This window comes from Cetorhinus maximus, chromosome 4 (assembly GCF_964194155.1).
Source record: "Cetorhinus maximus chromosome 4, sCetMax3.hap1.1, whole genome shotgun sequence".
Classification (NCBI taxonomy): Eukaryota; Metazoa; Chordata; class Chondrichthyes; order Lamniformes; family Cetorhinidae; genus Cetorhinus; species Cetorhinus maximus.
This window is the reverse complement of record NC_135882.1, coordinates 152003090-152028440: the sequence shown is the minus strand read 5'-3', so window position 1 is coordinate 152028440 and position 25351 is coordinate 152003090. Positions and strand designations below refer to the sequence as shown.

General features: G+C 42.9%; 1 protein-coding gene across 2 annotated transcripts in view; it reads right to left on the bottom strand.

The window, feature by feature from the left end:
• The window catches only part of tsnare1 (T-SNARE Domain Containing 1), an 875956-nt gene that overhangs the window by 506528 nt on the left and 344077 nt on the right, over positions 1–25351 (bottom strand). For both annotated transcript variants that reach the window (XM_078540971.1, XM_078540972.1), the window contains exon 3: positions 4790–4867. In XM_078540971.1, the coding sequence (XP_078397097.1) occupies positions 4790–4867 (78 nt within the window). The remainder of the gene's footprint in view (positions 1–4789; positions 4868–25351) is intronic.

Below are 25351 nucleotides of genomic sequence, written 5' to 3'. Positions count from 1 at the left end.
AATGTCTTGAATAGGCTTTTGAATGGCTGTTTATTTTGACAGATTAATGAGCACTTGAGAACAAAGAGTGTTTTTGAGGGAAGTGCTAATTGCTGTATATTTGATTGACAGTTTGCTGAATTTCCAAGAGGGACTTTTTTCAGAGGAATTTGAATGCAGATGTTATATAATGCATGAATTCTATACACAGTGGATACTGTGAGCAGAGTGGCATGGAGGATGCATGGGGTGGGTGCGGTGTTGAGAGGGATGAGAAGTAAGGGGCCTAACAGCCATGTAGAGAACTGAGCCAATGTCCCAGTGAACAGAGGCAGGCCTTCTAACCTGCCCTCCTCAGTAGCTGCCTGCCTTCATTCCCACCTTGAGCCTTCATCAGGAGGTAGCAGCTCACCCCCGACTCAGGAAAACAAAAATTTCGGACGGACATTCAGAAGTCGGGAACACAACGTTCGGAAATGACCGGACTCGCAGTTCCCAACAGGAAGGGGAAAATCCAGCCCAACGTTTCAGTTCGATGACCTTTCATCAGAACTGGAGTTCTGATCTGCTATGACCTGAAACACTAGCTCTGTTTTTCTCGCCACGGGTGCTGCCCGACCTACTGTGTATTTCCAGCATTTTCTGTATTTAAACAGTCTCTTGCTTGTTTTTGGGTGGGGGTGCTGGCTTGTCTGAAATCGGTATCATGAGGAAAATGTTTTCCAATGGCCCCACCAGATTTTACTCTGCCAGTTGTCTATTATTGAAGTGGCGAAAACATAAAGCTAGCAGTTGAAAATCCATCCCTTCCCACGCACCCCATTAAGTTTAGCATCACTGCTTGATTTAATTTTTTTTTTTAACCTTCGCTAGTGTCCTGCAAAATGGGTCGTACCCCTGCCTCTCATTTATAATTAATAATGTGCTAAATCTGTAAAGTGGGAATTGGAAATTCTACTTGCCTCAATTCCTGAACCTGCCCTCTTGTGAGATCAACCCTAACACAAAATAAGAGGAATAATGCAGTACTTCACTTTATCTGTCACTAGAGGCTGCCAGTGCATTTACACAGCAGCCGGAATCAGATGCGACTTAATTAATGCATCACGAAGATTAACATAGTTTTGCAATAAAAAAGAAAAATGCAAAAAACACAGAACGCTTTAAATGCAAAGCAAGTCCTTCAGGGAGATGGAAAGCACAAAAACTCTCAATGCTACCAATTTGAAACACAAAGTGTACACAAATTTCAGTCAGCATCTGTAAATAAACAAAAGTTTGTATTATAGTTGTATTGTTTATTCAGAATTGAAAGAAAAATCCAAGCTAATATTTCAAACGGAATACTCCCATTATTCGCCTTTGGAAGCTAACTGACTTATTTTATAACATTTTTAATAGTTAGATCCTAGTCCGCAAAATGTCAAGAACCCTTTCAATCTTGCTCGCTTTTTTAATCTTCCCACAGAGCAAGCTTAAAGGTTTAATTTTACGCTGGCCAATGCAGCTTCTTTTTGCAATTGTGAGGGCCTTAAATTCTAAACAGCAGCAAAAATGGCTCTGATTTAATCCGCTACCCATTACATGGCTAAGAGACCCGTGAAAGTAAAAGGACACCTGAGGTACAGGGCAATTTACAGTGGCACCCAACCAATTTAAACATTTCCAGTCTACAGTGATGCATCACCTCCCCCACATCACTTCATAGACGACAGTACCAGAAGTAATTACCTTCCCTCCATTGCAGATACTGTGCTTTTGTCAAACATTCAAAAGAAATTGTGTGGGAACTGCTATAACACTGGTGGAAGCACGAAAAGCAACCTTGTCAATTCAGCTCTGTACTCCTCCCAAAAAGTGTGTCCCTGGAATAATATGTCCATTCAGCCATTTTGTGATCTAAAAAACAGTTTTCTGTCAGTTCCACACTGACTGAATTCTAAAATAGTTTTTTTTAAAAACTGCACCCAAGTCTTTAATTGTATATATATATAATCTTAAATGTCCAGTAAATATTTTAAAAATGACAATTAAGCCACACAGTGACATACCTGGAATAAATAGTTGTAAACATTTAAAGCTAAATTTAAAACACAAACTGAAAACATTTTTGGTACAGGCTGGAATATTGACATTTGCAATAACGATGAGTCCACCAATTACTTTTTCTGTATGCCCGGAACAATTTTCATGTCACATTTACCATTGGAACCTCACAAACAGCACAAAAAATAACTATCAAACGGAGTGGGAGACAGTGGTTCGTAGCGGTCTTACTTGGCACTAATAAAGTAATTTGCTACAACATTCATATCTACTTACTAGTTCAGCTCTTCTACACACAATGATAACTGGAAATGGAGATTGGTACAGTTGGGGCAATTGATGGAGAGTTATTTAAATCATAGAATAGTTATAGCACAGAAGAAGACCATTCAGCCCACCATGTTCCTGCTCACTTTTTGCAACAGCAACTCAGCAAGTTCCACTCCTCCGCACTTTCCTGCTAGCCCTGCATTTTTTTTAATCTTCAGGTAATTATCCAATTCCTTTTTGAAGGCTATGATTGAATCTGCCTCCAACATACTCTCAGGCAGTACATCCAGATCCTAAAAACATTTTTCTTCATGTCTCCTTTGATTTTTTTTACCATATAACTTAAATTGGTGTCCTCTGCTTCTCAACTCTTCTGACAATGGGAACAGTTTCTCTTTACCTACTCTGTCCGAATCCTCTTGATTTTGAACAATCTGAAATATCCTCTCAATCTTCTCTTTTTGAAGAACAATGCCAGTTTTGTTAGTCTATTATATCCACATTACTGAAGTCCTTCAACCTTGGAATCATTCTCATAAACATTTTCTGCACCGGCCTTCACATCCTTCCTAAAGTGTGCTTCCCAGAATTGGACACAATAATCCAGTTGAGGCTACATCAGTGTTTTCTGAAGGTTCACCACAACCTCCTTGCTTTTGTATTCTATGGCCCCTATTCAATAAAGTCCAAAATCCTGTATGCCTTATTAACCACTTTCTCCCCTGCCACCATCAACAATTTATGCACATATATCCCCAAATCTCTCTGTTCTTGAACCCCTTTAGAATTGTATCATTAATTGTATATAGCCTCTCCCCATTCTTTCCACTGGAATGTGTCTCTTCACATTTCTCTGCACGAAATTTAATTTGCCAAATGTCTGTCCATTTCGCCAGTCTATCTATGCCCATTTTGAAGATTATCACTGTTCTCATCACAGTTCACAATACTTCCAAGTTTGGTACCATCCTCAAAAAATTATGCCCTTGACACCCCAAGTCAAAGACCTTAATATAGATCAAGAAAAGCAGTGGTCCAAGTACCAGTCCCTGGGGAATCCCACTGTATGCCCTCCTTTAGTCCAAAAAACAACTTCTGCCACTACTCTGTTTCCTGTCACTCGGTCAAGATTGTATCCATGCTACCATTCTCTCTTCCTTTTATCCCGCAGGCTTTAAATTTGCTGACAAACCTGTTATGTGGCACTTTGTCAAATACCTTTTGGAAGTCCATATACACCACATCAACTGCATTACCCATTAACCTTCTCAATTACCTCATCAACAGAAGAAAGTTAGTTAAACACTATTTGCCTTTAACAAACCCATGTTAGCTTTTCTCAATTAATCCATATTTGTCCAAGTGACTGTTATTTTTGTGCCAAATGATTGTTTCCAAAAGCTTTTCCATCACCAAGGTTAAACTGACTAGCTTGGAGTTGTTTTTGAACGAGGGTGTAAACTTTGCAATTCTCCAGTTCCCTGGCACCACCCTTGTATCTAGAAAAGGACTGAAAGATTATGGGCAGGACCTCAGCAATTTCCTCCCTTATTTGCCTCAATACCCTTGGAAGCATCTCATCTGATCTTGGTGACTTATCAACTTTAAGGACAGCCAGCCTCTTTATCAATAATTAGCCCACCCAGCGTATCAACTGCCTCCTCTTTCATGATGGCATATGTAGCATCTTTTTCCTTGGTAATGTTCATTTTGAATTGAGAACCCTAGATGAAGGGACAAAGCCCATAGTTTAAGGACACCCAATAGGGCAGAAAATAAAAGGAAACATAAGAAAAACTGAAAATCAATGGGAGAAACGTTCAGTTTAATGCAGCACTGGCACAATATCGGTAATATGCCAGTGGTAACAACCCGAACGCCACCGTCAGGAGGCCTGAACCAGATTCACATTCAAGCATCGGTAACTTGTGGAGGCACAGCAGGTGCCAAGCTGCTCACTGCAGCTCATCAGTTTCTTCGAGGCTGAAAATTAGCCGGCTATAGAGGCTTTATTTGGGGTGGGGGAGGAGGGGAGCAGATGTTGGAGGAGGGGCTATAAGAACATGCTAGCAATAAAATAAGGAATTTTAATGAGGCCTAGAGGAGCACTCCTAACCCTCCTTTTCCCACAAAATCTTACCGCTAGGGATAGAATTTCAGTAATTCCTTTAAGGTCTCTTCACGGCTGAAGAAACAGGACTGGTTTGTGTCATGCATCCTCTGATCATTTCTGTTTGGAAGTTGTGATTGGGGTTGTACAACAGGTGTAGGGCTTAATTTACATAAATAATTAGCCTTATCTGGATTTGCAGGGATTGGGGGATTTGCCGGTCACCCATTTTTAAGGATTTCCTGAAGTTGATTCAGGAGGGCCAATGAACTTCACAAGGCCTCCAACTGTCATTTGTCTATTTTCTTAATCAACCATCAGACCAGAATGACACAGCCACCACCATGGTCAAGTAATACATATGGGCACGAAAGGGAAACTCACCATTTGTGTTAATGCGGAAGATGTTTGCTGTAAGTTCTTGAAACACCTCTTGAATTTCATTGGGGTCAATCTGCGATGCTGTTGGAGACATAACAGAAGCAAAAAAAATTGCCACATAATTAACACAGTGTCTGCAATATAATCTCACCTACTATACTCAATTCAAATTCCTCCGATTTCCTTATATTTAAATATCAGCATTTATTTTAAAAAAGGTTGCTTCCAATAAAATACCAGAGGAACTTGATACGAGTTCATTAAGTACCATATAATAGCATCACCAACAGAAACTTGCAGTCTACAACTTGTTAAAACAAGCTTAGTTGTCATTAAAACCATCTGTAAAACTTTATTTGTGGCCATATTTGGCAAGTATTTTCTCTTTTAAATCAAGCATTTCTTATTTTAAATGGTATTTCTGGCTGACCCAAACAATAGGGAACTTAATATTATCAATATTGCTGAAAAAAGAGACATGTCAAAACTTTTTGTATTGGACTCATCAGGACACTTCGCAAGAATAAGGGGGAAAACAACAAATTATACTGTATGTAAAGAGAGTGCTGATTGGTTGGCAAGTGGCATTTCCATGGAGAATGCACCAGTGATGGTGACTGACAGTTAACTGCCAAACATGGTTTAAAACTTAAACCAGGCTGCTTGACCTTGATTGGTCAAGGCATTGCTCTGAAGAATGAGTCAGCGAATGGCTGTCACTTATTTTGTTTAGCTGAAACAGGCGCAATATGTGTATATGTTCTTTCTGTATGCAAAGAACAGGGCCCTGTGTATTAATATACGTAGCTTCCAGTACGCGTAAATGTGCCACATTGCGAGTCTGGCTGACAATCTTAAATTCGTTGTCAGCGTAATTCCTAGCACACTGAGAGAAAGAACATGTGCGCACATTGTGCCTGTTTCAGCTAAACAAAATGAACTACAGCCGTTCACTGACTCTTTGCTCAGGGCAATGCCTTGACCAATCAGAGTCTAGCTGTTTGGTTTAAATTTTGAACAATGCTTGGCAGTTAATGGTCAGTCACCATCACTGGTGCATTCTCCTTGGCCACGCCGCTTGCCAATCAATCAACCAACATTCTCTTCACATACAGTATAAATTGTTTTATCTCCTTATATTGGTATTCTTGCAAAGTGTCCTGATGAATGCAAGATGAAAAGGTGCGACATGTCCATTTTTCAGCAATACTCAAGTTCTATATTACCAAATAACTATTATCAACATTGTTATAAAGGCATACAGAATTGAGATTTTGGCACGAGGGTCTCAACTGCTAATGTGGCACCACATTGAGTGACTGATAAAGCTGCCGGAATTACTAATGCTGCGTTTTAGTAATATTTAGCAGCTGAAATTCTAATGGCACTGTGCCACTGCCACTGAGGGGGAGAAGGTATATTCCAAGTCATAATGGCATTGAATTTACCCTAAATTGTGCAATCCGCTAACTCATTAAATAGATGTGTTGGGGCTATGGAGAAGCAGATATTTCTGCAGGGATCAAAATTAGGCCTTAAATAGAGACATTAAGATGATCTCAGAAGTATAGCAAGGTTCGTGCAAAGACCAATGCCATCCCCAGTGGCAATATCCAAGAAAAATTTTGAACAAAAACATTACCTTGAATAAGTGATTGCACCAAGAACACCTCTCAGGGAATTCATTAACTCATTAGAGAGACTTATAGACCAGCCAGTGCATCAAAATAATGTTTTGATCACTGGCCTTCAGGCGTTGAGCACTATTTGAAGCAAATATCTGCAAAATTCACTCTAGTAACTCGCCAAGCTTCCTTCAACATCCACTGTCATCTAGAAGGACAAGGGCAGCAGGCTCATGGGAACACCACCACCTTGCAAGTTCCCCTCCAAATCACAACACCCAGACTTAGAAGGTTATTGCTGTTCTGTCACTGTCACTGGATCAAAATCCTGGAACTTCATATTGTGTGACATATTAGCCTTTCACATCTGAGCATAGGTTACAATACCAACCAGAATGCTCAACTGAAAGTGCTGTGTTTAGCCCACTTCTTATTGATGGCTTCCAGTTCATAACACAAAATAGTCCTTGACTCAGCATTGATATTGTTTAAGGAAAAAAAAGTCAGCCGTCCTTACTTAGCCTGGCCTACAATTGACTCCAGATCCACAGCAATGTGGTTGACTCTTAACTGGCCTCTGAAATAGTCCAGCAAACCGTTCAGTTGTATAAAACTACTACAGAGAAGTCACATTGGACTAGAGGCCAGAAAGGGCAAAAGCACAAGCTGCCCAGTTGACCCTGCAAAATCCTCCTTGCTAACACCTGGGGCAGAATTTTCGGGTCAGCAAGTGGGGGCGGGGCCTGCTTGCTGGCGCATAAAATGGCACACCGTGACATCGGGCTGGCATCCCAACATCACCGCGCATCATTTAGATTTTCAGTTAGGCCTATTAAGGCCATTTAAATATCAATTAAAGTTACTAACTGTGCTGGCCGTCCAACCTTAAGGTTGGCGGGCAGGAGAAGAGCCCAGGCGGCCTTTGCATTTTTCATGGAACCTCATCCACGGGCGGGATGAGGTTTCATGAAGGCTTTTTAAATTAAATAAATTTTCTCATTAATGTTCCTTGACATGTCCCAGCTCATGTGACACTGTCACACGAGGGGGCATGTCTCAAAATATTTTCTCATCTTTATTTAAATTTTTAAACCTTAAACTAATCTCCCTGAGGCACAGAGGTTCCTCAAGGAGATTTCTGCACTCTTTCGCGCGCATGTCCAGACTCAGGGAATACCCCCCGCCCGCAGAGGGTGCACTCAGCGCTTCCAGGTGCGTGACACGCTGGGTGGGCCTTAATTGGCCCACCCATGTAAAATGGCGGCGCGGCCCCGATCGGGGGCACCAATCGGGTTCGTGCCCACCCCCATCTGCCCCCACACAACCCCCCCAACAGGGGGAAAATTCTCCCCCTGGGGTCTTGTGCTAAAATAAGGGGATCAATCCCACAGACTAGTCATGCAACTGCCTAGATAGTCATACTCACAGAATCATAATGTTCAGCCAATGACCCAGACTCCTCCATTACCATCCCCAAGTATGTCCTGTCCCAAGATTGCAGGGCACACCAACCAGAAGTGCCAGCGCAGTGGTATACAGTTGGGATGCAGTTGTCCTGAGAGTCCTCAACATTGGCACTAAACCTCAGGAAGTCTCATAGCGTCAGGTCAAACATGGGCAAAAAACCTCCTGCTAATTAGCACCTATCACTCTCCCTCAGCTGATTATCAGTACTCTTCCATGTTGAACACCATTTGAAAGAAGCAAAGAAGGCAGAAAGGGCACAGAATCCACTCTGGGTGGAGGGTTTCAAAGTCCATCACAAAGAGTGGTTTCATAACACCACTACTGACTCAACTGGCTGAGTCCTGAAGGACACATCTGCCAGACTGGGCCTATGGCAAGTGCTGAGAGAACCAATGAGATAGAAAAATTTACTTGATCTTGTCTTCATCAATCTATCTGTTGCAGATGCATTTGTGCATGACCATATTGGTAGAAGTGACCACTGCACTGTCCTTGCGGCAACAAAGTCCCATCTGCACACTAAGGACACCTTCAATCATGTTGTATGGCACTACTAAGGCACTAAATTGGAATAGAATCAGAACAGACCTAGCAGCTCAAAACTGTATTCAGCCACAATCTGTAATTTCATGGCCCAGTATATCCCTCATTCTGCCATTACCATCAAGCCTGAGGGCCAAACCTGGTTCAATGAGAAGAGTTGGAGGACATGCTAGGAGCAGCACCAGGCATAGCTAGAAATGAGATGCCAACTTGGCGAAGTTACAGCACAGGGTTACACGTGTGATAAACAGCAGAAACAGCTTGCTATAGAAAGAGCAAAGTGATCCCATAGCCAATGGATGACACCAAAGCTCTGTAGTCCTGCCACATCCAGTCTTGAATGGCAGAGGAATATTCAACTCACTAGAGGAAGAAGTTCCACAAACATCCCCATGCTCAATGATGAGGGAAACCCAGCAGGTCAGTGCAAAAGTCAAGGCTGAAGCATTTGCAACCATTTCTTCAGGTAGAGATGCCATGTGGATAATCCAGCAACAGCTCCTCCTTAAGTACCCAGTTCACAGCTACCAGTCTTCAGCCAACTGGATTTACTCCATGTGATATCACAAAATGGCTGAAGGTACGAGATACTGCAACGGCAATGGACTCTGACAACATTTTGGCTTTAAAGACTTATGCTCCAGAACTAGTTACATACCAGCTAAGCTGTTCCTGTGCATGCATTGGAATCTACCCGATAATGCAGGCATCGCCAAGGTATGTGCTGTCCACACAAATCAGGACAAATGCAACCTAGCCAATTACCGTCCCATCAATCAATCTACTCTCGATCATCAGCAAAGTGATAGAGGGAGTCACTGACAGTGCTATCAAGCAGCACTTACTCATCAAAACCCTGTTCATGGATGATTTGTTTGAATTCAACCAGGACCACTGGACTCCTGACCACATTAGAGCCATGATTCAAACATGGACAAAAGAGCTGAGCTCAACACGCAAGATCAAAATGACTTTCCTTGGCATTAAGGCAACATTTAACCGAGTGTAGCATCAAGGAGCCCCAGCAAAAATCGAAGTCAATGGGAATCAGAGGAAATTTTCCAATACTTGGTGTCACGCGTGGCACAAAGGAAGACTGTTGTGGTTGTTGGAAGCCAATCGTCTCGGTCCCGGGACATCGCTGCAGGAGATCCTCAGGTAGCGTCATGTGGTACTACTTATCAGAAATTGGAAGACCAACGACTTGGTCTGAGTACTGTTTCAAAGATTTGGATAAGGGCTGAGAATTCTTGGGACTTCCACTTATTTCCAGCAAGGCTGTTTCTTCAAATCTCCTCCACATCCCACGATTGTAAACTCCTTGTTCAAAAGAGGCATTACTGGCATCTTAACTGTAGCCACCTCAGGTCAGAACTCACCTGGTTCTCGGATTCTTTAACTCTGAAGTCTTGCATCCAAAACTCACTCTCTTCTCAGCTTGGCTATCACAGAAGTTCAGCTCACTGTTAATGGAGTCCTTCAATTGTCAAGAGGTTTAAACTCTTAGTAGCACACCAATTTTCAAATGAACTCTGCTGGAAAGAGACGTTCCTTGCTCTGCAGCTAGATTGTTCTAATACTAAAAACCCATAATTAACTTCTTGCTGACTCTTTACTACTGTTTATCTCCAAGGCAATTTGGTCACACGACAAGTTACTGGACACGAGGCTTCACCAAATATCATCTACCAGAGAAACCTAGTTCTTAAAGGGATCATCACCCCAACAAAAAAATATAGGATATTTTTCTCCAGAAGCACATGGACCATCATACTGATAGGTAGCAAATCACATTTGTGCAATACAAGTGCCAGGCAATGACCATCTCCAAAAAGAGATAATCTAACCATCTCCCTTTGACATTCAATGGAATTACCATAGCTGAATCCCACACCATCAACATCTTGGAACATCTATTGGCCATAAAGTTAACTGGATCAGCCATATAAATGCTATTGGCTCCAACTACACATCAGAGACCGGAAATTCAGCAATGAGTAACTCACCTCCTGACTCCCCACAGGCTGTGCATCATCTACAAGGCACAAATCAGGAATGTGAAGGAACAATCTCCACTTGCCTCGATGATTGCAGCTCCAACAACACTCAAGAAGCTCGACACTGTTGTAAGGATTTGTTTTGGTGTCACACTAAGGGGTCTGGAGATTTGTGTGGTTGAACTTTAAGAATTTATTAGCAACCCATAATTATAGACATTGCCAAGGTATAGCCCTGACTAGGTATTATCTCCATGCTGGATTCTGCTAGACTACTATTGTGCTCAGTCCGCTATCATGTGACTCTCTACATAATATTGCGGATGGTATTGTTCTCCAGTCTCACATTAACTCTTAGAATGCTGAACACCTTTTTACTACAGACGCCATCTAGGACAAAGCAGCCTGCTTGATTCTAACCCCATCAAGCACTTTAAGCATTCACACCCTCCACCACTGCCACATAGTGGCAGCAGTGTATATCATATACAAGACGCACTGCAGTAACGCATCAAGGCTCCTTCGAGAGCACATTCCAAACCTGCAACCTCTACCAGCAGAGGCATGGAAACATCACGACCAGAAAATTTCTCTCCAAGTCACACACAATCCTGACTTGCAATAATCACCGCTTCTTTTACTATTGTCAGGTCAAAATCCTGGAACTTCCTTCCTAACAACACCATTGGTATACCTACACCACATGGACTGCAGTGGTTCAAGAAAGCAATTCACTTCTCAGGTGCAATGAGGGATAGGTACAACTGCTGATCTTGCCAGTGATGCTCACATCCCATGAATGAATAAAAATAAATAAGTTCTTCAGTCTGGCCTTTTTCTCCACATTTGAGTCCCACAACATGCATAATCTGGCTAGAAACCAGATATCAGTGCCCAAGTTGGTAAACTCATTTAAATGGTACCTGGATCTGCACCTGAAGTGCTTTAACCTACAAGGCTATGGACCCGGTGCTGGAAAGCAGGATTAAAATGAGCAACTAGTTTCTTTTCTTTCTATTTGTTCGACACAGACATGATGGGCTTAATGGCCTCTTTCTGTGCTATAACTTTTCTATGGTTCTATTGTTTCTATCTCAATTTTGGGCACAAATGACTTGGGTATACAACTACAACATGTCCAATTCTTCTTAATCGTCTATGAAACCCTCTGCCTGAACAAATCTCTGCTCACAAAAATGGGCACATCCTCAACTCTCAAACGTGAGCATCCTGCAATTGTGCTTGTTCTAGGAAGCCATTCTTCTAGTGCTTTATTACAACTGAGATGTGCTCTTATTTTCTGTTCAGTTGAGTGGATTTTTACAGTGCAAGCTTAAGTCATGTTAAAAATTGAGAATCTTCTTCAATGCAGGTTCCTGAATATGCAGTACCTGCAGTCTAAGAATGATGGTTAAATTACTTGATATTTCATTTTCATATTTAATATAAATATTTCATATTTAAAGAATATATGGTATGGGTTCAGCACTTTTGTTGAGCCTCGAATATTTATGATGGATGACAATTTTATGTTGAGCCACATTCTAAAGAAATTGAGAAGACTTTCATGGACAGGAGAGGGATTCATTTAAATAGCCCTGATTTCTCCAGTCACGACCCACCTATAAAGAGAAAAGTGTTTTTGATTTTTGATTTCCCCCTTTATAAGTGATGGCATATTTTCCCCAACCCTTCAGTTTTGGAACCATCCAATCCTCCGTTAATAACCCCACAGCAAACACGAGATAAGGCAACATGAGAGGGTCGGTTTATTTCTACAAAACGCACATAATGCGGGAAGGTGCTGCACAGTATCCACTCCTGTTTGCACTCAGGCAATCAAAGAGGGATAAGGGAATAAAAGGGGTTCAGGACAAAGACCACAATAAAAATAAGAATTATGGTTTCATTTCAGTTCAGAGACCAGAATCCAAGGAAGGTCCCTTTAGATGGCTTTGTCTGACAGAATTCCTGGTCTTGGCCCTTGGAACTCGGTTGCAGGTCGAGTTTGTTGAAGATGCAGCAAGGTATTCGTGTATCCTGGGTATTAGTTCACTCTGTAGGTGAAATACAGTGTTCTTCCTGGAAATCAGACTCTGAGAGAGATGGAGGTCAAAGGCAGGCGGTCAGCCTGGTGTCTGGTTCCTTTCAGAGGCTACGTCGCAACTGAAGATAAAATTCAAAAGCTGTATAATTGAAGAAATTTGAACAGCTCAAATCTCGGTCATGTGACAGGTTGGTTTCGGGTCACGTTATTCGGCTAATGAGGCCCCCTTGTTACAGCCCATTGTGTTTTGAGCAGGTAACTGTGGAACCATTATCACAACATTGGAGATGACGAGTCCCAAACAGCTCTGCCTTTGTCCAGAGCCGACTGGTGCAGACGCATTGTCTATGAATTCTTTGTGTAAGCTTGGCTGGAATGTTTATATAATACAAGTCACATTCCAGGAGGATGTTGAGGTAGCCTTTGTCCATTGGAACAGCTTAGAATCTTCCAAAACTACGATTTATGGAGATGGTGTGTGTTATTTTTCAAACCCACTCCACCAACTTTTACCCTGTCAGCTGCGGCCATTTTATCACTCCAGCCATTTGTCCATTTTTTTAAAAAGTAATAAGTTTATAAAGTGGCCAGGATGATATATAAATGTATCTGTATAAATATATATATATCCTGGCTTCTGGCCGGGACAGATTCCTCAATTTAAGTTGACATCAGCAAAGTAGGTACCTGTTTTCAGGTCGAACTGGCCTCGGGAGCCAAGGTAAATCGTGGGAAGAGCGAGGCCATGTTCTTTGGGAACTGGGCTGACCGATCCTTTGTCCCCTTCACTGTCAGGGCTGACGGCCTGAAGGTGCTGGGGATATGGTTCGGAGGGACCGGGGCATGCGTTAGAAACTGGAAGGAGCGAGTGGCTATGGTGAAGAGGAAACTGGGCATGTGGGAGCGACGCTCCCTCTCCATTGCGGGTAAGAACCTGGTCATCAGGTGTGAGGTACTCTCGCTGTTGCTGTACGTGGCGCAGGTCTGGCCCATTCCAGACTCCTGCGCGACGGCGATCACTCGAGCCATCTTCCGCTTTATCTGGAGGTCGAAAATGGATCGTGTCTGCAGGGACGCGATGTACAAGCCTCTAGATAAAGGGGGAAAAAACGTGCCCAACATCGCCCTCATACTGATGGCCACCTTTGTGTGCGGCTGCATCAAGCGGTGCGTAGACCCTCAGTACGCAAACACCAAGTGTCACTACGTGCTGAGGTTCTACCTGTCCCCGGTGTTGCGAAGGATGGGTCTGGCCACGCTGCCGCGGAACGCTCCAAGTAGTTGGACCGTGCCGTACCACCTGTCCCTGGTGGAAAAATTTATGCAGAAAAACACCTTTGACCACAAGTCCATCAGGCAGTGGTCAGCACGTAACGTCCTAGAGGCCCTGAGGGATAAGGAGAGGGTGGACCCTGTGGGATGGTTCCCCGAGCAGACTGTCAAAGTCATTTGGCAGAATGCCTCATCGCCAGAACTTTCCAACAAGCACCAAGACGTAGCTTGGCTGGTGGTGAGAAAGGCCCTCCCCGTCAGATCCTTCCTACACGCCAGGAAGCTCACCCCCTCTGCACGTTGCCCTCGAGGTGGCTGTGGTGGGGAAGAGACCGTTGTCCACCTCCTTGTGGATTGTGCCTTTGCAAAGAAAGTCTGGAGAGAGATGCAGTGGTTGCTGTCGAGGTTCATCCCGAGCAGTTCTGTGACACAGGACTCTGTGCTCTACGGGCTGTTCCCAGGGACACACACCGAGACAAACATCAACTGCAGCTGGAGGATCATCAACTCGGTGAAAGACGCGCTTTGGTCTGCCCGAAACTTGTTGGTCTTCCAGCGCAAAGAGTTGTCCCCGACCGATTGTTGCGGACTGGCACAATCCAAAGTCCAGGACTACGTGCTGAGGGACGCACTAAAGCTTGGGGCAGCTGCCGCAAAGGCGCAATGGGGAAGGGTCGCTGTCTAAGACCTTTCTACCACAGCGCACCAAGAGACTGGGAACTGTTTAAAGCCCCTCGGGCTGTACAGATCAAAATGAAAGGCTGTAAATGATTGTAATATTGTTTGTACTGATGCACCTGGTGATACATTTTGTAAAAGTTTAACCTGGACTGTACCCTTGTAATGTTGTTTTTGAAATGGTTTGGAATGTGATTGAAGATATTTTATGAATAAAGTATATTTTTACAAAAAAAAAACCTGTTTTCAGGTCAAATATTTGGGCCATGCCTACAGGTATGAACAAAGATGTGAACAATTTATATTTCACTGAAGATCCCTTATAATAAACAGGTTAGTGCTTTCACAGCTTAGAAGTGGTACAATGTGATACGTGAACAGTGGGGAGGAGAGAGAGAATCTCTCCGGGCCGAATCTCACTGTTATAATGAAGATATCACATATACTTGCTCTAAACTGGAAGATTGCATAGGCAAACTAAAGTTTTCTATTTGCTTTTCAGAGTGCAGACACTGTTTTGGACACGCTAGTAGTCAGGATGTGTTGGTCCCTCAACAGAGCAAAATGCAACTAAAACAGGCTTGACTGTTGTCTATGGGGAATCTTTCAAGTCAAACATCACACGCCTGACATCCTTGCTCCAGGAATAGGTAGCAGTGTAGTTGCAGCTTCTTTATGATTGCGCCGTCATATGCGTAGAGACATGTTATATATCACAATGAAGATGAAGTGTCACAGCAGTTGAGGAAACCTCAGTGCCTGGCCAAAGGCAATGTCTCACCAACTGCAAAATCTGCCATCAGAGGTAAAGAATATTATCTATGCAGTGCAGCATCTAGGCAAGCCAATGAGCACATAAAAAAAAAAGATTATCCATTGGGTGGCCTTTATACTTACCTTTTCCTTATTTTGTCAATATTGAGCTCCTCTGCCAGAGGCCTGGATAATTGCAAATGTTACAATCTTGTTCAAAAAAGGGCCAAAGGATAAACCAGCAATCACAGGCCAGTCAGTTCAACCTTGGCGATGGGAGAGCTTTTAGAAATGATAATCTGGGACAAATTAACAGTCATTTGGACAAATGAGAGTTAAGTAAATCCAGCACAGATTTGTTAAGGACAAATTAACTAATTTGATTGAATGTTTTCATAAGATAACAGAAGGGTCGATGACATAATGGGGTTAATATGGTGTACATGGACTTCTAAAAGACACTTGATAAATTGCCACATATAGGCAGCGCCAGCGGCAGCATAGATACAAAATTAGTTGTGTGACAGGAAACAGCATTGTTGTTTTTCAGAATGGAGAACAGGATATAGAATGGTTCCATAGAGGTCAGTATTAGGACCACTGCTTTTCTTGATCTATATTAATGACCTAGGCTTGAGTGTTGGGGCATTTCAAGATTTGCAGATGACACAAAATTTGGAAGTATTGTGAACTGTGAGGAGAATCATGATGGAGTTCAAGAGGACACCGATGAGTGGAATGTGTAGACATGTAGCAGATGAAGTTTAATGCAGAACAATCTGAAGTGATACATTTGGTAGGAAGAATGATCAAAGGCAAAGTATAATTTTCACAGGTTCATTTGCTCCTGCACTCACTTTAGAATTCTACAGTGTGTGCGTAAGCAAATGGAGCTGGAAAAATGTGCACAAATCATTGAAGTTGGAAGGGTAGGTTGAGAAATATGGAGTTCTAGGCTTAAAAAAAACAGGACAGAGTGAAAAAGCAAAGAAGGTATGTCCAACTTTTATAAAACCCTGGTTTGGCTTCAGCTGGAGTATTGCATTCAGTTCTGTGCATCACACTTCATCAAGAAGGAGAAAGCATTAGAGAGGGTGCAGAAAAGATTCACAACAATGGGCAGAATTTTCTGCCTGTCGGGCGAGCAGGCCCGACCCAATCTCCGGCGGGCAGGGAGCTGATCCCCGCCGGAGAAGCGGGCCTCGCCGCCATTTTACGTGGGTGGGCCAATTAAGGCCCACCCAACGTGACGTCCGGTGGGAAGCGCTATGCGCTCCTTGTGCGGGCGGGGTGGGATTCCCCAAAAGCGAGAGTGCGCTCTTTCGCGCATGCGCATGAAAGAGTGCACATCTCCCTGAGGCTAAGTGCTGCCTCAGGGAAATCGCTGACGCTTTTAAAAATATGAAAAGTAGAAAAAAAAAAATTCCCTAACATGTCCCCCTCGTGTGACAATGTCACGAAATGGGACGTGTTCATAATTTACATATTAACTTTATTAAACTTCTTAAAACCCTACATGAAACCTCATCCCACCGGTGGACGGGGTTTCATGTTTTTCTAATTCCCGCCAGGGCACCTGGCCTGCCCACCAACCTTAAGGTTGGATGAGCAGGTCCTTTAATTGGTTAATTGATCCTCAAGTGGCCATTGACAGGTCAGCGGGCCCGCAGCTGATTTTGCTGTGCTCCCGCCTTCCTGAAAATTTAAATGGGCCGGGATAACGTTGGGGGTTCCACCCGACCTCATCCCGCATCATTTTACGCAACGGCCAGCAGGCCCCGCCCCTGCTTGCCGATAGCAAAATTCTGCCCAATGATTGTAGGAATGAGACACTTAAGTTACGCAACTAGATTGGTGAAGCTGGTATTGTTTGCCTTGGAAAAGAGAAGATTGAGAGGAGATTTGAAAGAGGTATTCAAAATCATCAAGGGTCTGGGCAAATAGGGAGAAACCGTTCCCAGTAACAGAAGACTTAAAAACAGAGGATGCCGATTTAAAGTGATTGGCAAAAGAACCAGAGGCAACATGAGGAAAAGCACTGCCTGAGAGCGGAATGCATTGCCTGAGAGTGTGATGGAGATAGATTCAATCGTGGCTTTCAAAATCGAACTGGATAATTGTCTGAAAGATTTGCATGGCGATGGGCAAAGAGCAAGGGAATAAGACGAGTTGAGTTGCTCTCACAGGGAACTAGCATAGGTACAAAGGGCCCAATGGCCTCCTTTTGTGCTATAACCATTCTATGAACCTATCTCAAGATCAACTCTTCAATATCAAAATTTATAATCAACTTCTATGAAAAGAATTCAGGGTAGAAATGGCACCAGCCAACTATGGTACCAATGCTTGAGAAGATTTCAGACATATGGCACGCAATACTTGGCCGCAGTCAATACTTTGGCAGGGAACTTTTATCTGCAACAATAAGATTCGCTTATTTTGAATTTGATTCTTCCTTGTTTCGAAGATGTTACAAGAGTTGAAAGATAACAGTAAAATTGATCGAATTTTGGATTAGACTTCACATTTTTATGCTTCTGAAAAATTCATTGTTCATATAGTGCATTCAGGCAGATATATGTATACAACCTTAAGGTTGGAAGGGCAGATCATTTAATTATATCAATTAGTTTTTAACAGGCCATAATAGGCCTTGGACAGTTCAGCTGAGTCAGCTGCGCGCCCGCCAAACTGAAAATCTAAATGATGCGTGGTGATGTTGGGACGCCCACCCGACGTCACCGCGCGTCATTTTACGCGCCCGCTCGCCAACCAGAAAATTCTCCCCGTAATTGTGTTGAACGCAGATCAGAGAAGATCCACTCAACTCATTCCTGGGCTGAAAGGCTTATCTTACAAAGAAAAGTTGAGCCTTTATCCATTGGAGTTTAGAAGAATGAAAGGCAATTTTATTGAAACATGTAAGATCCTGGGGGGATTTGATAGGGTGGATTCCTAGAGAATGTTTCCTCTTGTGGGGGGGTGGGGGGGTGGGGGGACACTGTTTAAGAATAAAAGGCCTCGCTTTTAAGACAGAGATGTGGAGATTTTTTTTCTCTTGACAGCCGTTATTCTGTGGAATTCTCTTCCCCAGAAAGCAGTGGAGGCTGGGTCATTGAATTTATTCAAGGCTGAGTTAGATCACTTACTCCTGCTTCTAATTCCTATGTTCCTAGACCAGTCAGCCCATGTTAACCCTTGAAAGAGCTAGACAATTAGTTCCACTCCCCTGCTCTTTGCCCATGGTCCTCCAATTGTTTCTTTTCAAGTGTATATTCAGTTTTCTTTCGTAAGTTCATACTGAATCTGCTTCCACTACCTTTTCAGGCAATGCATTCCAGCTCTTATGAACTCACTGCATAAAAACAATTATCTTCATTCCCCTATCTGTTTTTTTTGTCATTTATCTTTAACCTGTGTCATCCAGTCCCTGAACCTCCTGTCAGTGGAAACAGCTTCCCCTTATTTACTCTTTCAAAGCCATTCATATTTGCACATCTTAATTAAGTCTTCCCTTTACTTTTTCTGCTCTAGGAGAACAATCACAGTTCCTCAAATCTTTCCACATAACTGAAGTCCCTCATCCTACATATCATTAATTTAGATCCACTCTACACCCTCTTCAATGCCTTCTAAAGGTGCACTTACCCACAACTAGACAGACTACTCCAACTGAGGGCTAATCATTATAAATCATCATCACTAAAAACCTCCATTTATGAAGCCTAGGATCCTATATGCTTTGTTTAACTTGTTCTGTTGTCTTCAAAGGCATATGCACAAACATACAGGTCTCTCTGCCCTTGCACTCCCTTTTAAATTGCACCATTCAGTATAAATTACTTGATATTGTATTTAAGGGCTTCAAGCCCCCAACATAGAGATCAAATGGTGGTCCCAAGCTGTACGCGCAACAGCAAGACTAGCACAGGGAATTCTTGGAGGATGCTTCATAATTAGTCATCTCTGAGCTTGGTGGTCACTTAAGGGTGTCCATCTACACCTCCATCCCCCAACAGGATGGTCTGAGAGCTCTTTGCTTCTTCTTTGAATGGATGTCCAACCAGTTCTCATCCAATACCACCCTCCACTGCATGGCTGAATTTGTTCACATATTGACAAACTTCTTCAACTCCACTCACTTCCTCCAAATAAAAGGTGCTGTTATGGGTACCTACATGGGTCCTAGCTAGACCTGCCTTTTTGTGGAATCCAGTCTTATTTAGGACCCCACTCTCACTTCTTTTCCAGTACATTGATGACTGCTGCAGTGACATAGTCTGCTCTTGCCGGGAACTGGAAATTTTCATTAACATCACTTCCAATTTTCACCTCTCTCACTTTCACGCAGTCCATCTTGGTGTTATGATGCAGCTGATGATGTGTGCCAGGTGGATCAAATCCACGAGGGAAACATGATCACGCAGTCACAATGATTTTGCAATTTGTATTTTATTTCGAGATGCGTGCCCTGAATTCAGCAGTAATAAGTCCATCAAGACTCTGGAGGCATTTTACAAAACTAAATTAAACATTTATTAACAAAATAAAAGATTTCAAACACATACATAGGCCTACAAATTACTGCTGTAACGACTCCTAAAACCCCTAATTAATCTGGCTTCTAGTTACACCGCCCGTTAAGGCAACAGTAAAAACAAATAGATTTAAACAGATTCAGGCAAGTCAACACAATACCCTGGATAGTAGAATTCAAAGTAGCTTTTCCCAGCTTCAGTTTCTGTAGACAGCAGCTTGATGCACAAATACTGGAGGCTTCTCACGCTTCTGGTAGATCTTACAATGCCTTCCCTGACACATTACTCATTCTCCTTTATACATGCTTCTCCCTTTTAATGTAAATTCCATTGTTCCCACATGTCTTTAGAACTTTACTTTTCTCATAATATAAATCTATTCATGGTGCTAATATTGTCAATAACCTTATGGGAAAATAAACACACTGCTTGGCCTAGCTTCTCTGGCTAGGTATGACATCCTACCATCTCTTTGAAATTCAAACTACCCTGATTTATCTAAAAATGCAATTCTCCCCACCTCACATTCTAACTTCAGCCATGTTTATGTATTTAGCATTTCAAACCTAGCTTCTTTTGCCAAGTCAAAGCCTCTAGACCAGCTATCTCCAATCCAATTAAGTCTCTCTCTCACACACACAGATAGGTTATCCAAACTTCACTATTAACCTACTTTCACGATAAATCACAATAATATTATGAAAATTATTATACTTTTGTGACATCAGGCTCTTCCCTTACCTCTCTTGGCTTCTCAGTCTCCATTTCTGGAGATAGTCTTTCAATTAATGTTCATTATTAGCCCACGGACTCCCACAGCTACATTGACTACACTTCCTCGCATCCCACTTCCTATATTGACTCTATTCCATTTTCCCAGATCCTCCATTTCATCTGCTCAGATGATGCGGCCTTCCACATTAACATTTCTGTTATGTCTTCTTTTTCCCTCAACTAAGGATTCCCCTTATAGTAGCTGACAGGGCCCTGGACCATGACATTTCTATTTCATGCACTTCTGCTCTCACCCATTCCTCTCCTTCCAAGAACCGCAACAGTTGACCTCAACTTTCACCCCACCAAACCTCATAGTCAACGGATCATCCTCCAAGGGACCATCCTGTCCACAACATGCTGGCCTACTCCTCAGTCACCTCCAACATCTCCTCCCCTTCCCATGGCACCTTTCCATGCAAGCACAGGCGATGCAACACGTCCCCTTTTACCTCCTACCTGCTCACCATCCATGATCCCAAGCATTCCTTCCAAACAAAACAATGTTTTACCTGCACTTCTTTAATCTAGCAGACTGTATTTGCTGCTCACAAGGTGGTCTCCTCTACACTGGGGAGATCAAATGCAGACTAGATGACCAGCTTGTGGAACGTCTCCGTCCAGTTCACGTGTCACCCTGAGCTTCGAGTCATCTGTCATTTTAATTCTCCAACTCTGAACTATCTGTCCTTGGCCTACTAGTGTTTCAATGAAACTCAGCACAAGCTCACGAAACAGCACCTCATCTTTTAACTGGTACTGTACAGCCTTCTGGACTAAACATTGGGTCCAGCAATTTTGGGACATTACTTCTGTCCCTGCTTTTTTTTAGTGTGTATTTCTTTGCAAGTTTGTTTTCTTTTTCTCTTGTTTATCTCATTTCATTTTCTTTGCGTGTGGACCACAGCTATCTTGCCAATCATACATCCTCAAGCAATATCTTTTGTTTCTTTACTTGCCCCATTACAACTCTCTCTGTTGCACAATGAAACCTTTTGTCCTCTAATCTTTTCTGACCTCCAACCTATCACCGACCATACCTTTTGTTCTTCTTCCCACTCTCCCCCCTTTCATTTGCTCAAAACCTAATACACGTCTAACTTTTTGGCAGTTCTGATGAAAGGTTACAGACCTGAAATATTGGGCCAGATTTTCCACTCTCGCACACGCGCAGAAATGGTTTGGGCTTCGGTGAAATGAGGCACACGGAGGCCGAAAATTCAACATTCCTATTTCATTCCCAACCCAGGCCTGTAGGAAATGTGTTGGATTGTGACCCTGCATGCAGGTCCTGTAACATCAGGGCTTCGAATGGGAAATTTGAATTGAATCCCCCCCATGCAATTTTGGTCATAATAAAAGGGGTTTGGAAACGTGTGGGAACCGCTCCAGGTAAGTCGGTTTGTGAACTTTGGATGAAACTTGCTGAGGGCTCAGGAACATTCTAACAAGTAAGTTAAAAAGGTCTTGACAACTTCAAATGTCATTATTAGATGTTGCCTGATAAGTCAGATATGTTTTGTATATAGTGATTGATACAGGTCCTTATGTTGAAAAGCTAAATTGGCCATTACATTGGCCAGCTTTATGTAAACATTGAGATCCATACGAGCATCTGTCACATTGCAGAAAGAGCTCTTGTGCATTCAAAACTATTGAAAGTTGTGTGAGGGAACCCTGCTGCCATGATCTGAACCCTGATTTAAAAGTCCAGAGTGCAGAAGGTTAGAAAAAAAACTTCTGAAGAGGCACATTGGACTCGAAACATTACTCTGTTTCTCTCTCCACAGATGCTGCCAGATCTGCTGAGGTTTTCCAGCATTTTCTATTTTGGAAAAAAAAAGTAACCATCTGCTCCTTGACTCCTTCGAATGAGAGGCCATCTGCTGTAGCTTACAAAAAACCTAGCCATCAGTTACTTTTATTTCAAAAGAGTCCATTGTATTGAGCTGTAACAGTTTGATGACAAAGCTGGGGCCATTATGAATACTTGACTGAGTTTCAAAGACCATTTTGGTCTGAGGCCAGCATAGGATTATTTACACACTTCCCTAGGAGTCTGAGAATTTTGGATGATTAATAGTTTTATTAGTTTATGATAGGATTATCTGTCTTTGATGGTTTTTTTTTGAATATATGTTTGTTTATTTTGACAACTTTGTGACCACAAAAAGGATTTCTTTTTTTTCAGTAGGACTAGAGTTTTTCCACTGGAATATGAATGGATGTGTTTGATTGACAGTTTAAGAAGTTTGTAACTGGTTCATTTTTGGTGAAGTCTATTTCAAAGGTTTTTTGTTGCTATTACAGGGCTTAGGCGGTCTGTGCATGGTGGATACTGGGTGACTAGCAATGGGAGTTCCATGGTGGGCATGGGGATATGGGGGAAATGGGGGGCAGAGTGTTAAGATGGGGCATTGAGGCATTGGGGTACAAGAAGCATGGAAGTGGTCTTGGAGATTTTAGTGGGGGAGTGGGAGTGAGGTGAGGGGTGAGGACTAGGGAGCCTAACAACTATGTGGATGACTAAGCTTATGTCCTAGAGAGCCAAGGCGAGCCAACTAACCAGCCTGCCTTGGCACTCATCTGCCTCTGATGCTGCCTCAGGCCTGCCTACAGTATTATGCTTCTGAATTAGGTTTAGGATTCATGTGTGCAAATGCAGGACATGTTGTTAATATATTTGATGAGCAGCAGGCACAAGTAGCCACATGGAAATATGACATAATGGCAATAACAGATCTGGCTCAAAAAAAGGGAAGATTGGATGCCTATAGTCCTTGCTCCACGCTGTTCAGAAAAGATAGAGAAGTAAAAACAGGCGGAGGGTCATCAGTTTTTTTATTCATTCATTGGATGCGGGTGTCACTGGCTAGGCCAGCATTTATTGCCTATCGCTAATGGCCCTTGAGAAGGTAGTGGTGAGCTGCCTTCTTGAACTGCTGCAGTCCATGTGGCGTAGGTACACCCACAGTGCTTTTAGAGAGGAAGTTCCAGGATTTTGGCCAGCAATAGTGAAGGAACGGCAATATGTTTTCAAGTCAGGGTGGTGAGTGGCTTGGAGGGGAACTTCCAGGTTGTGGTGTTCCCATGCATCTGCTGCCCTGGTCCTTCTAGATGGTAGTGGTCATGGGTTTGCTAGGAGCTTTTGTGAGTTTCTGCAGTGCATCTTGTAGATGGTATACACTACTGCTACTGTGCGTCAGTGGTGGAGGCATGAATGTTTGTAGAAGGGGTGCCAATCAAGTGGGCTGCATTGTCCTGGATGGTATCAAGCTTTTTGAGTGTTGTTGGAGCTGCACTCATCCAGGCAAGGGGAGAGTATTCCATCACACTCTTGACTTGTGCCTTGTAGATTGTGGACAGGCTTTGAAGAGACAGGAGGTGAGTTACTTGTCACTCGTCAACCCAAGCCTGGATAATGTCCAGGTCTTGCTGCATTTGAACATGGACTGCGTCAGTATCTGAGGAGTCATGAATGGTGCTGAACATTGTGCAATCATCAGCAAACATCCCCACTTCTGACCTTATGATGGAAGAAAGTTCATTGATGAAGCAGCTGAAGATGGTTGGGCTGAGGACACCACCCTGAGGAATTGCTACAGTAATGTCTTGGAACTGAGGTGACTGACCTCCAAAACCCACAACCATCTTCCTTTGTGCTCGGTATGACTCCAACCAATGGAGATCTCCCCCCTACCCCCCACCCTCCCCCGATTCCTGTTTTGCTAGGGCTCTTTGATGCCATACTCAGTCAAATGCTGCCTTGATGTCAAGGGTAGTCACTCTCACCTCACCTCTTTTGTCTATGTTTGAACCAAGAATGTAATGAAGTCAAGAGCTGAATGGTCCTGGTAGAAACTGAACGTCAGTGAGCAGGCTATTGCTAAGCAAGTGCAGCTTGCTAGCACTGTTGATGACCCCTTCCATCACGTTACTGATGATCGAGAGCAGACTGATGGGGCGGTAATTGGCTGGGTTGGTTTGTCCTACTTTTTGTGTACAGGACTTTCCTGGGCAATTTTTCACATTGCCGGGTAGATGTCAGTGTTGTACCTGTCCTGGAACAGGTTGGCTAGGGGCGTGGCAAATTCTGGAGCACAAGTCTTCAGTATTATTGCCAGAATGTTGTCAGGGCCTATAGACTTTGCAGTATCCAGTGCCTTCAGCCATTTCATGATAGCATGTGGAGTCAATCGAATTGGCTGAAGACTGGCATCTGTGATGCTGGGGACCTACAAAGGAGGCAGAGATGGGTCATCCACTCGGCACTTCCGGCTGAAGATTGTTTCAAATGCTTAAGCCTTGTCTTTTGCACTGATGTGCTGGGCTCCACCGTCATTGAGGATGGGCATTTTTGTGGCGCCTTGGTGAAGTAAGTTTTGATGAAGGAAATATTAAGTGCTAGAAAGAGAGATTGTCTTTGAGTAGTCAAAGACAAAATCTATTTGGCTGGAGATGAAAAACAATAAAGAAGAAATTGTGCTACTTGATGCATTTTGTATGTTACCAAAGGGTGAGGAGACAGGGAAGTTGATTTATAGAGAAGTTATTGAGAGGTGCAAGAACTATAGAATAGTGATCATGTGAGACTACCTCAATATTGAAGGGGACAATTATCACGTTAGGGGCAGAAAGGGGAGAAACTTCTGAAGTGTATTCAGGAGAATATTTTTGATCAGTATGTTTCCTGCCAGTGAAGGAGGAGACATTATTGCTGGCTACAGTCTTGTGTAATGATATGGGTCAAGCAGAGAATCTCAACATCAGAGCATCATGACAACAGCGATCAAAGTATCATTGATTTAGATTAGTTCTGACAAAGGGCAAGGAGAAACCTGGAATACAAATGCTTAACTCATTGAAGGCTA